Below are 12,739 nucleotides of genomic sequence, written 5' to 3'. Positions count from 1 at the left end.
CCCATGCCCTCCAACGCAAGCTGGTTTTGTCTCCACCTCTATTGGCAAGGGAGGAAATGCCAAAGAACCTTTTCTCACAGCTTTCTTGCTCTAATAAACACTCTACTTGCAAACTAAATTTTCTCCTCTATTGTGCCTATCTTGGAAACCACAAACAAACCAAGAGCTAAGCGTGCAACTGGATCATCAGAAGCAATATAGCTTTGAAAATCAGAAAAGCCCAGAAAGAAACCACGGCAGCTCTGTGCTATATTAATTAGCAACAGGACCGATATACCGAGCAGGCGCCCGGGCCCACGCGGCAGCACGAAAGCCTCACACCACGGGGGCTGGTGGTGCTGGGCAAGTGTCCCCAGTCCCGGCACACAGTGGAGGTGGGTGACGTGGGCAATCCATGCTCCTGGTGACACCACCTTCATCCGACCAGCCCCGTGCCCAGGACAAAGCCCCCAGCCCGTCCCCACCTGTGGCTCTGCACATCTCGCTCTAAGCTGAAGGACTGGAATCCCAGTCTCTCATTCCTTCAGAAAACAAAAGGGGCGTTACATTAAGACTCATTAGTTGTTTTTTTTTTAATCCCTGAGATTTAAAATTCCCAATAAAAGACGGGCATGGCTGCAAAATAAAAGAGAAAACAAACTTTGAAGACGCCTTTTCCAATTAACTGCGTTGCAAGAAAACGTATCGGCAAACCTTCTCTCAGGGGTGCTTATTAAAACACAGGCAGCTTTTTCCTAAGATCTTTGAAAACCTAGAAAATTTTGTTGGATTTATAGCCAGGTCAAGCAATTCTACAACATTTAGAGAGAATGCCTGTGACTGAGGCACAGAGCGTGAAATGGAGGCAGACGCAGTTATAAGTAAATAGCTGAATCCTGACTCGTTCTTTAAAAGAAACCTTCACCTATGTATCTGTCCCTGACTCTACCACCTGTAAGAGTTGCAGACAGAAGACTTTGCTGCTGTTCATTTTCCTTTTTAAAGTCACATAATGTAATTAGCTGTGGGGAGGAAACCAACCAAACCAGCTCAAAACGTGCTTCAAGTACCAGCTCTGCACACAACTCCAGATCTCTCCCGAGTGCCTGTCTAGAAATTCCACATTACACGTCCACGATGGCATCTCCACAGGTACGAATGAAGTCACACAGACAGCCACAACGCATACTCAGCACAAGGAAAAAACATAAAATGACATATAGCACCTATAAATAACGCAACAGCAATCAAACTGCTGTACGTTCCTGTAGGTCCAAACTAATCCTGTGTTCTAAATGTGCTCTGACTTTCTATGCCACTGGCAAAGGCGACAGGGTTCTTATGGGACAAGAGCGATTCCGCTCAAACACAGTAACCACAACATAAAACCAAGCGCTTGTAAAAACTAAACACGCGACCAAAAGAGGTTTTATCTCCTCGTCTTCTGACATACATTGAGAAGAATTCCCTTGAGGTCTTCATTATCAGAATTTTGAGAAATAACAGGTTTTTTTTAAATGTTCGAGTAAAGAATGAAGGTCTTTAAATGATATATTAAGATCACATTTAAGATATGAGTAATATGGAGCATAAAGTTCTGCTTCGGGCTGTAAGTTGCTTGTTCTGGAGGCGCTGGCTGCACCAGGACTGAAAACTGGGCAACGCGGAACCTGAACCCAAACAGCTGCTGCTCCCAGCACCAGCTTGCATGTATTTCAAATTCTTTGCTCGCACAAAAGCAAAATACCCTAAAAAATGGTATTACGAGCTGAAGCTCCGAATGTCACCCTCCCGACACATCAGGCTGGCAAAGAGGAAGGATGGTTCACAACTTTGATTGTTCCAGTTCAATAAATGTTGCTAAATCACACGTGTCCAGTTCAGTAACTGGTTTTTCAATTACACTTTCAAACCTGCAGATCGAGTCTCACATTGGACCCACCTGATTACAAAACAATTATAAAACAGTGAAGCTCTAACTGTTGTCTAGAGTATTCACTCCTCCTAACATCTCCGTTTCTCAGAAAGATTACGGTATTTTCCCGAATACTTCTCCTATTTTATAGGAAAAGCTAAAGCTATCACCAAGTTTACCACCACCTGCCTTCCACAGATAAAGGCCACTTGTATGAATTAATTTGTAAGCACTTTTATGCAGAGTGATTAAATAAAGAAAGTGAGATAGAATGCAACAGGGATTAAGTGCTTTTATAGTCTATGCATATATTTCCAAACTGCTACAAAGCAGGAGGCACTTTGCTGCTGGGCTGCTGAAGGCACTTGGAAGTCAAAAAATATTATTGTCTTCATAAGAAGTTTTGGTGACAGCTATTTTCATTCGATTGTGTATACATTCTCTCTTCTAAACTACCAGGAAGGTTATTTATTCTTCCCCGTATACCACAGATGTGTTGCATAGGATGATATTTTAAAACTTTCCTTCATATCTGATTAGAAGATTGTTTTTTTGATTGTGGAAACAAAAAGAGAGAACTCTCAGTGCAGGAAAACAGCTCATTTACTGACGCAGCTGCTTGTTGACAAGCATGTGCAAAAGTGACTTGAGTTCAGGTGCTGGAGAAACAGCATATTATATGGGACTCTTACAGACACATGTATAGCCAAACAAATCCTTCAGTAGACTGTAATCTGTGATGTCTGCAGGAGCCAGCTGATGATACGTCTCTGAAATCAGTGGTTTTTCCTAACTGCAGTATTTTGCAAACATCGTAGCCTATTATAATACATTCAGAATGCACTGTGATGCATATAATGCAGCACCAAAGTTTGGAGGGAAACTGAAGAGATATATGGAAAAAAAAAATCAGCTATGCTATGTGATCTAAAATCCAGCCACCGGATTAGAGTTTTGTTGTGTAAAGTGATTGCCCATCACCCCCTTTTGACTTTCCAGCACAAGAGGGATCCATCACAAAAACAAGAATCAATTGACATGTGCCTTCTCTGTCCAGTCTTCTTGCGTGAGATTTTTCAAGTTATTCTGAAAGTCAAAAGCAAAGTTTTCACTGGTGGCTTGAGCAAAAGGGTTACTGAAGAAAAGGTTGACGTCCAGCGGCGCGGCGGTTTCGGAGTCCCAGGAGTCGGTGTCGGTGCTGCTGGAGTCCTCGGTGGTGGTGGGCGGGCAGCTCAGCTGCTCCAGCTGGTCGATGATGTCTGTGAACTGGAAGGCCGAGCTGGACTCGGAGCGGACCGAGTAGGCGGGGAAGTTCACCATGGAACTGGCCTCCGAGTGGTTGGCGGAGCTGTACGTGTGCAGGGAGGACGTGCCGTTCAGTGGCAGGTTGTTGAGGGAGCTGCTCTCGGAGCGGTTGTTGACGAGCGAGCTCGTTTCGGAGGGGCTCAGGAGGCTTTGCATTCTGCTCGCTTGCGCCTTCACCTCAAACAGCTCCGAGGTATCCGATGGTCTCTCGTTGCCATTGAAATCGCTCCCTCCTTCAAATTCAAACTCATCTTCCATATTCATATCTACAGCTTCAGTTGAGTACCTGTCAGGGCTTGACTGGGAAGAGACTGTATTTTGCTGAAGGGCATCTGTAGTTAAGGCAGGTGACTCTGACACAAGCCTAGAAAAATCAGAGCCCTTCAACTCTAAACCACTGTACACGTAGGAAAACGCCTCAGAGCCCCCAGCGAAAAAAGAGATTTCTGCTGGGTCATCATCAATGAATTCCTCTGACACCTGTAACTGGGAATTCGGTAATGCGAAAAGAGGGGCACTCCGACTGCCCTGCTGATGCTCTTGTTCAGCAACGAAACCACCAGTGGTAAAGTCATCCTCATCATTGTCATTTGCACAAACAGCCACCCTGCTCTCCTTACTACTCTTCTCTACATCTACATCTAAACCGCAACCACTCTCACCAACAGGACAAGCAGGGTTACAGTTTCCTGCAACACTACCAAACCCAACACCTTGGAGCACAGGAGATCCAGGCTGCTGCGTCGCTTTCCTCCCCGCTTCTTCTGCTGGCACCGCAGTTGGTTTTTCTGGAACCCTCGTGTACGTCGTGCGGGGGTCCACAGAGGAAGGGCTGGTTTCTGCAAAGATGGGCCGGACAGGAGCAGGAGCAGCTGATGAGTGAACTGAGTGGAAGGAGGTGGCTGCTGAGGCAGGAGACCCTGGGGCTCTCAAGCCCTCAGGGAATGGGACACTCTAAGAGGAAACACAGTAGAAACACAACAGATAAAATGGTTTTTATAACACATAAAACCAAACGCACTATCCAGTTCCTGATACAGAAGGAATACTTGCTTTGAAAGAGTTCACTTTACAGCAAACAAAACATTGCATACAGAAACAGATCTAGAATCTCTAGTAAGAGGCAAGATCTTTTTTTCCTGAATTCTGATAACTGGATGGAAAATTACAGCTATGTATTCTATAGCATCTGCTGAATAAGCATCCACAACGAAAAGCAATGCAAAACAATGACTTGCAAAATCCCATGATGTGTCCTTAACCTCTCGCATGTAAAGCAAGTGCATTCAGAGAAACACTTGCTTCTTGCCATTGACTGTAGCAGACACCTATACAATGAACTCAGGACTTCCAGAGAAAGCAGGTAGGTAGTGGCTGAAGACAAACTAATCCTGTGAAATAATAACGTACTAGAAAGTATGATATTTTCTTTTCACAGTTAAGCTGTGATGTGGAGCATCTCCCGTGTGAGGAAAGGCTGAGGGAGCTGGGGCTCTGGAGCTGGACAAGAGGAGACTGAGGGGTGACTCATTCGTGGGGATCAATATGGAAAGGGGGAGTGTCAGGAGGATGGAGCCAGGCTCTTCTGGGTGACAACCAGTGACAGGACAAGGGGCAATGGGTGCAAACTGGAACACAGGAGGTTCCACTTGAATATGAGAAAAAACTTCTTCCCAGAGCCTGGCCCAGGCTGCCCAGGGAGGTTGTGGAGTCTCCTCCTGTGCAGACATTCCAACCCGCCTGGACACCTTCCTGTGTAACCTCATCTGGGTGTTCCTGCTCCATGCGGGGATTGCACTGGATGAGCTTTCCAGGGCCCTTCCAGTCCCTGACATCCTGGGATTCTGTGTGTGATTTTGTGATATTACTCACAACTAGCAAAACTGGTACCACTCACAAACAGAAGAACAGGAGCAAAGACTGAACAGTGAAAGCGACTCCAGACAAAGGGTTCGCTCTGCTCAGGATGCTCAGGATGCTGCTGTGTGGCCACACTCACCTGCTTTGGCACGTCGGTGTTGGGAGTGCGAGTGGACGTCCTGGCTTTGCTGTGCCTCCTGCGGAACAGAGAGCAGCCGTGAGCTTCCAGGACACAAAGCAGCCTCCTCCCTTCCCCACTCAGCCATTTCCATTCCAGCCACCACTATAAACAGCTCAAGCTGTATTTTACCACGGTTTCTTAATAACTAGTTCAAGATTTTGCAAGTCACAACAGTTGTACATGAGTAAGAAACATATAGAAAATGGAATAAAGCAAGATCCAGATCACTTGTACCACTGAAGGAGAACTCAATAGCAGCTTATGGCAGAAGACGAGACTAAATAGTTTAACTTCTTCCTTTGTCATCGCTATAAACATCTATAAACGAATGGCTTCAAAACTAAAATGAGTTAAACTGTGAGAATTTTACAAAGGACTTACAATTCGGTCAACCATATAATTTCTAGTGTATAAAATTCCATATGCTGCATGCCCAAAAGTGGTATCCCGCATCACACTTGTGGTTAGACTCGTTCTATGTCAATAATTTACCACAGAATCAATCTTTCCTACAGAAAAAGAGCTCAACTGGAGTTGAAGGCATTAAAAATACTCATTAATAGTAGATAATTGCAAACTTTTAAAAATTCCAATAAGTTCCTATAATCTTTCAGATGAAAGACTATGAGGAGTTTCCCACAGGTTGACAGGATGGTTTCATAGTCAAGTAAGGTTTCATAATGAAAACGCACGTTTTTAATGTATTTCTGGATATGTTTAGAAACGTATGAGTATCTGAGGCCACAGACTGCAGATCCCCCGTTCAATTACGCGCTCTGCCACTGGTAAAGCTACAGTGACACCCAGACAAGCCCTCACTCATTTAGGTGAATCTTTGAATTACACTGTGCTTTAGGATGGGTAAGCCACACATTACGGACACTGAAATGCAAAACTAAAACTTTCCTAAGCTTACTAAATCACGACAGAATTATATATTTTTTACAATTTGGTTCAGCTACCTTGAATTTGAGGTAGACGAATATCTCAAATATCCGTTTACAGGTAACTGAACAATCAGGAAATGCCCATGCCTCCAAGCATCATTTAAAACCACTGAAATTAAGGACATACGGACACTGTGAAAGGCTCAACTACATTTCACCTTACATAATTATTTGTACTTACCTTTCATACGGGGTTTTCTTCATCCCACTGTCCTTTATATAATCCACCAGTTGCTTCTGTGTTCGGCCACTGTGAATCCACAAAAGCAGAAATGGTATGAAATGTAGTGGATAAGAATTAGAGATGGAATTACTTTAGAATACTTCTTCCCTTTGATCTCATTTTCTAAGAGATAAGGAATTCAGCTTGAATAAATCCATTGTGTTTCTCCCCACCTGTATCTGAATGATGAGCCTCTGGTGAAGAACACGGCTTTAGCCTTTGGCTTTGGCTGATCAAAGAGCCTAAAGAAGGTGTGATATTCAACACAGATTTTCCAGAAGTTTTTACACTCATCTCTACTTCCCAAAAGAAACTCCAGTGTATCTTGATAAAGGCCCTGGGAACAAAACACAAAAGGTAAGTAGAACAGAAAATGGCAATGAAGGAGAAAAGTACAAACAGGTGCCAACGAAAAGCTGAACCCCAGGGAGATGCAGTGTTTTGACAAGTCAAATGCCCAACAGCAATGGAAGTGATTCTGAATGCAGTTTAAATCATTTAATATCTCCCAAAAATATTTGTTTACCTTCAAACTGTAAAAATGTTTAAAGAGTGCTTGACTTTAGAAACATGGTTAGTATAGTCTGCCTTGAGAAATATGGATCATAATGTTAGTAATGTGAAAGAAATTAAAACACTTAAGTGAAATGGTAGCTATTTAAAAAAACCATAAATTTTTCCTAATAATTTCTGATGCTTACTTCCTGAGATTTAAACGAGACTAGAAAATACCATGTGTGTCAGAGTACAGTTATCACAAGAAACCTGTGAGGGTCTCTCCGTTAGACAAGTTACTACACATGCAGACGGTGTGTCCTGCTTCAGGTTTCCTTGATACACACAACTCTATTATGTCCAAATATTTTTTCCCCCCATTTTAATGCAACCCCATGTTGAATATAATCTAGTCACTCAGCGTGGAGGCAACAGCAACTCTGATGCTAACTACAATCAAAAACATCTGCAGTAAATCAGCCACGCACGAAAAATAACAGACGTACAAAAAAAGATAAGGCTGTAGCATGATCATCCCACAGTCTCTAAAATTCAGCTCCAACAATACAATCTCAGCCACCTATTCTTTCCTGAGGTGCATCAGGTTGTTCTCACTTGGATCAAGGGAATCTCTAGCTGCTTTTTCATTTGAGCAGCACATATTCAACAAGTTCCTGGAGGAAACAGCCATACAGAGCAACCACTGTTGGTATCAGCAGTAGACTACAGTGTTCCTTTAAGGAGCTACAGCCCAAAGCACCTTCCTAATACACTTTTACCTAAACAACAGAGATTTACTATTTCAATGCTTAGGTTACTTAGGTTCACTTTGATGACAATGGACCAGAGAGTTCATGAGAGCGCTACCCTCCGTTTATATGCAAGGGAAATATTCAATGTAACATTTTCCAGAGTAAAAGTACTGAGACAGGATGCAGCAAAGAGGCGTCCTATCTTCTTTTTCTATGTGAATGTTACACACATGTATGCCTATGTCAAGGACGAGCCTGATACCCAGAATGTAAAAATCTAAGATGACAGACGTGGGGCGAGAAAGGAAAGATTTTACTTGAATGATGAAGCCAAGCCCACCCCACTGAAGCTGCTTTCTAAAACTATAAACTCTAGAATATTTCATAATAAAATTAAGTATACATATTATTTTCAACACTGACCAGCCTGCTATTGTGATAAAACTTACACAGACCTCTGGGTGGAGTTTAATAAGGAATCTTTTCCTCTTGAAGCTTAGTTTACGGACCTTTGACCAGTTGAAGGTGTTGATTTTCGTGTTACCCTGAATTAAAATGATAACAGTTAAAAGTTGGGAAAGGTTCCACAAGTAAGAGCAGCAAACTAAATTTTGTTGTGGGTACAGAGACATGAGCGCACACACCAACCTCTCCAACCACTCTGTTGCATTTTTATTTCTGGCGACAATATTCACTTAGACAATTTTATCTTTGGGGACAGGGATAGCTACAAGTGTGCAATGTCTGTCTCTGAGCACATCTGAGGGAACTCAATGAAAAGGGAGACAAAACTCGGTCATTCAAAAGACCCAAATGAACTGAAATGATGGAAGCCTCAGGGGCTGAGAGGCCACTGGGAAGGTCTAAGGAAGCGGAGGCTGCAGGGATCTCTGGAGAGAAGCTGCCCCGCAGTAACAAAAGAACAGGTAAGACCCAAAAGAATGGAAAATGTGCCCAAATGGAAAAAAATTCAGTAGGTCAGCTGCCTGTGTGGTTTAGGGGAAGAAAATAATATGATCGCATTCAGAAACAGAACTCTGATCATCGAGTCGCTTCCTTAATACAACAAAAGTAGTTGTTCTAATTGGTCCGATCGCTTCAACAAAACAGCACTTCTATACACTAAAAGCAATGCTATCCAAGCAAAAATACACTGCCACATCAAACGAAAGAAAACTGAGCCAAAGTTCCAGGGTTACAGCCCATTCCAGGGTTGTACCAAATGAACTGATGATCTCCTCCGAATACACATGTAACTTTCAAACAGACAACAAACTTTGTACTTCAGTGTCAAACGGGTTTGGTTCTCTTCTCTCTGCACCAACAATGGCAAACTGCACCAAAAAATATTCAGGGGGCTTAAAGGACACTCCCTTGACCGCAAAAATGTGCTGTGTTTGAAAATCAGAGACACCTGAGGTGTCATCAGAGAGAAAATCATCAGAAGCACCTGAAGCTAAAATGAGAGGCTCACTCCCAAGACACGCTACTAGACAGACAGACAAACAGACGTGCCCAGGCCGCTCCCCTCACCTGGAACACCAGCACGCCCATGTGGGACACAGCCAGGTTGATTTTGGTGCCCTCGCGGTCAGACGCAAGGTGAAATCGGATGCCGTACATCTCCAGTTTCCGAGCAATTTCAAGCACTTGGAAGTCGGATTCAGCAGGAGTTTGACCCCTATAGTGAGGAAGAAAAATAAATAAAGTTTAAGAACAATCTGATTCTACAATATGGCCAACACAGCAAAGAACCTTAAAGCTTAACTCTAGCACTAAGTGAGACTTCTCTGCCTCATTTAGTTGGGCAGTTTCACCCCAAGTATTACATCAAAACTTCTGTGTTAGGGGCAGATAACAGACCCAAAATGCATCCCCCTAGACAGAGGCACTGAAACAAATGTCAGCTAGTTCAGAACTTTTCCAGTTTAGAAACAATAAATTTCAACAAATCAGAATTCAATCCACAATGCTTCTCCTGCTCACTTGTATACACATTAATATTAACCAGATAGACAGCGGGAGACGAAAGAGCTGCACAGTCAGCACGACAGAAAGAAAGCAAACACTGCCCAGAATGCCCCACTTCGGGTGGGTTTCGGGACGGCATCGCAATTATTCCCCATGCTGCCGGGCGCAATGGATTCCTCTTTGCCACAGGATCCAGAGGAGGATTTCAAACACGTTTTTGGAAGCATCATCTGCTGTTTAAATGGCCCTGAAACCAGGCTGAAGATGTACACGCACGGAGCACGTCCTTTTGGAGTGTGCACAAAGGCCGGGTGAGAAATACAGAGGCTGTTACAGACTCTGGCACGCACCACTCGCAGATTCAGCCTCTATCTACTTCTTCACAAGTTTGCTGAAGACAAGAACCCAACATCTTGTTTTCCTGCATCTTCTCGCCCCCACTTTTCTCCAGGAGGGGGAGTTTCTTGGATTACAGTGCAGGTTTGGGCTGGCTCTCAAGAACAGGGGTGGCCATGGACCCTGCCCAGGACACACAGAGCAGTGCAGAGACCTCAGGTCACCAAGACATGCAATGACCCCAAAATACAGACCACCCTGAAATAAGTAATTTCACAAGCCTTGAAATGACCTACTGAAGCACTGGTACTTGTACTGACGAGGGCTTTTCCCTACAAGTCAAACCTGTCTGAGTCAGTTTGGGGATCCTGATGGGGAGTTTAGAGCATTCCAAGAAAATGCTGGAGAGCTCTTGCTTCTCAACATGCCCCAATCATGCTGCAAAGTAAAAAAGTCCTTAAGACAAACACAGACTTGTTGTTTCAGGTAGTGCCTGAACTAAAAACACACTGCAAGACAACACCACCAGCCAATTTTAGGCATAAGTATGGTCCAGCAGGCCTGGCTGAGGCAGGAGCCCCTTCTCCGTGCTGAGCACATGGAAACACGAGCAGCGCAGGACGTGCTGGGTACTCGGACCCATGAGCTGTATATACAGTGACCCCCGCGTCCCCACTGAAAACTGTTACAAATAATAGATATTATGAGACTTCCAAGCAAGTGTTGCGTGAGCCACCTCACTAGTGCACTGAATGAACTGCTCCCGCAAGGCACAAGTTCACTGGGATAAACGTAACGGTATAAAGAAGACACAGGACAACAATTTATTATTATTCTATTTACAACCAACTAGTGCTGACACCAGATTAGATTCCTACACACACAGTCGAAGACGAATTTTATAAACCCTGTTTTCCAAGGAATGGCCCTCCTTCCATAAATCTGTATTTGATTTCATTTATTTAAACCAGAGGAGAGGCTATTTGTAGCACGATCTATTTTGGTGTCCTGTGCAGTGCCAACCACAACATCAGTACTAAGTTTTCCCGCTCCCCTTGCTAGGCGTGCTCCCTAAACATACCACCTCCCACCCACCTGCAGCCGTGCTCTAGATGAAACGACCTTTTTGCTCCATGTAGATTTCTTGTAAATATAAATTTATAATATTGAAGTCGATTATGACTTCTTTTGAATTTATCAGAAACGGGGACAATATATCTATAAACTGCAAGTAGGAGCTGTCTCTAAAATTCAGAGTGCAACTAGGAAACTTTTTAAGTATGCTAACGTTTTTAAATGGAAGTTGGAAACAATGCTGCTTTGATTCTTAACAAAATGCTCCTTAGACTGAAACGCACACATACACAAAAACGCACTGAGAAAGTAAAGCCTGGACACACATATATTTGACGATAGGATTTCAACAGTTTTCTATTGCCTTATTCATTCTGGAGGGAAAAAAAGCAACCTAAGCCACTACAACAGGAAATCTTTTTTTTCCATCTGGAAAAAGCAGGATTGAGGGGACTTCCTGACTTTCTAAGTTCAGTCTATAATTCCAACCGTGTCCAAATGTCAGTATTATACGACCAGGTATGTATAAATGGATTGTAAAGAACAAACACAGAGGAACAAAAATCTGATTTCAAATGGAAAAAGAAATGCCAGACTACATAAAGAGTCTTGTAGTTGCATTTCTACCAGTGTTACCAACACCTATTCTAGTTATGTCTAAAAGCTTAAACTGGCGAAGCAAATTTCTCTTCCTCTTAGTGAAATGAGTAATGCTGGAAGAAGTGTTTTCATACCGGCTTTAAGTGCTACTAATACTTCGCCCATAGATTCCTTAAATGCATCAAAATACCATGGTCCCTCTTCATTAAACACATACAAGAAAAAAAACATAGATCATCAATATTAATTTTGGCCACCATTTCCCGCGTCACACTCTGAGCACTGTGTGTAACTCCCACCCACACTAATTCCTGCTGTAATTCCTCCGGGCAGAGCACATTTAAGCATGAAAGCAGCGCTTTGTCTTTTAAAAAGGATGCTGAGGTTGCTGGAGGTTGGGAAGCAGGGCCGGAAGGGAAACAAAAATCAGCATTAAATGGCAACTAGGAAATCAGAGCTACACAGTCCTGAAAAATCCTCACAAACAGTCCGGTATAACTGATGCAGAACCACCGAGACTTATTTTATGTTCCGTCAGGTATGACCCAAAGCACAGCACATCTCAGAATGAATAAAACAAACCGAAGCAATAACCGGACGCTGGTTCTCATGCACACAATGTGCTGGCCGGTCCCTCAGACGTTTGCTGCAGACTAAGCCGCACACACCAGCCTGAAAACAATCTGCTCTAATTTTGTTCAGCCACTAAGCAGATAAATCTACTTAGTCTTCGCCAGGTCAATGGACAACACACTATCTATTACAAGGATTCTCTGGTAGAAGCTGCTGTCAGTACAACAGGCTTTAGTGTAAATGTTCCTTATGTACATCCATCTAGACAAATACTGGTAGCGTGTTACAATATTCATGTGGCAATTGGGGTGATCGATTCAAAATAAACACTGTTAAATGCTAGCTGATTTACAGAGCATTTAAAACCAGTGATTCATATAGAATTTTAAAGATGACATATCAAGACGCTGCATGGGTAGAAATTGTTTAGACTACGTAGCAACCTAAAGTTACAGTTTTTCTAATTTAAACACAATTTATGAACAGTCTATTTTCAAAAAGAACTTAAATCACTGACAAGTAGGCTCA

At 43.1% G+C, this 12,739-nt stretch overlaps 1 protein-coding gene across 6 annotated transcripts in view; it reads right to left on the bottom strand.

The window, feature by feature from the left end:
• Window positions 1–12,739, bottom strand: part of FARP2 (FERM, ARH/RhoGEF and pleckstrin domain protein 2) — a 75,998-nt gene that overhangs the window by 28,497 nt on the left and 34,762 nt on the right. For 4 of the 6 annotated variants that reach the window (XR_010474750.1, XM_065074217.1, XM_065074220.1 and 1 more), the window contains exons 8-13: window positions 9,191–9,338; window positions 8,107–8,202; window positions 6,584–6,747; window positions 6,369–6,437; window positions 5,199–5,256; window positions 3,913–4,153 (exon numbers count right to left, since the gene is read on the bottom strand). Coding sequence is in view for 4 of the 6 variants with exons in the window: in XM_065074217.1 (XP_064930289.1) it covers window positions 3,913–4,153; window positions 5,199–5,256; window positions 6,369–6,437; window positions 6,584–6,747; window positions 8,107–8,202; window positions 9,191–9,338 (776 nt within the window). In the remaining 2 variants the exon portion in view is untranslated. The remainder of the gene's footprint in view (window positions 1–3,912; window positions 4,154–5,198; window positions 5,257–6,368; window positions 6,438–6,583; window positions 6,748–8,106; window positions 8,203–9,190; window positions 9,339–12,739) is intronic. The other 2 variants (XR_010474751.1, XM_065074219.1) reach the window with 1 other exon arrangement.

This window comes from Columba livia, chromosome 9, assembly GCF_036013475.1.
Source record: "Columba livia isolate bColLiv1 breed racing homer chromosome 9, bColLiv1.pat.W.v2, whole genome shotgun sequence".
Lineage (NCBI taxonomy): Eukaryota > Metazoa > Chordata > Aves > Columbiformes > Columbidae > Columba > Columba livia.
Note: the sequence above shows the minus strand (reverse complement) of the source record. Positions and strands in the feature narration are given on the sequence as shown.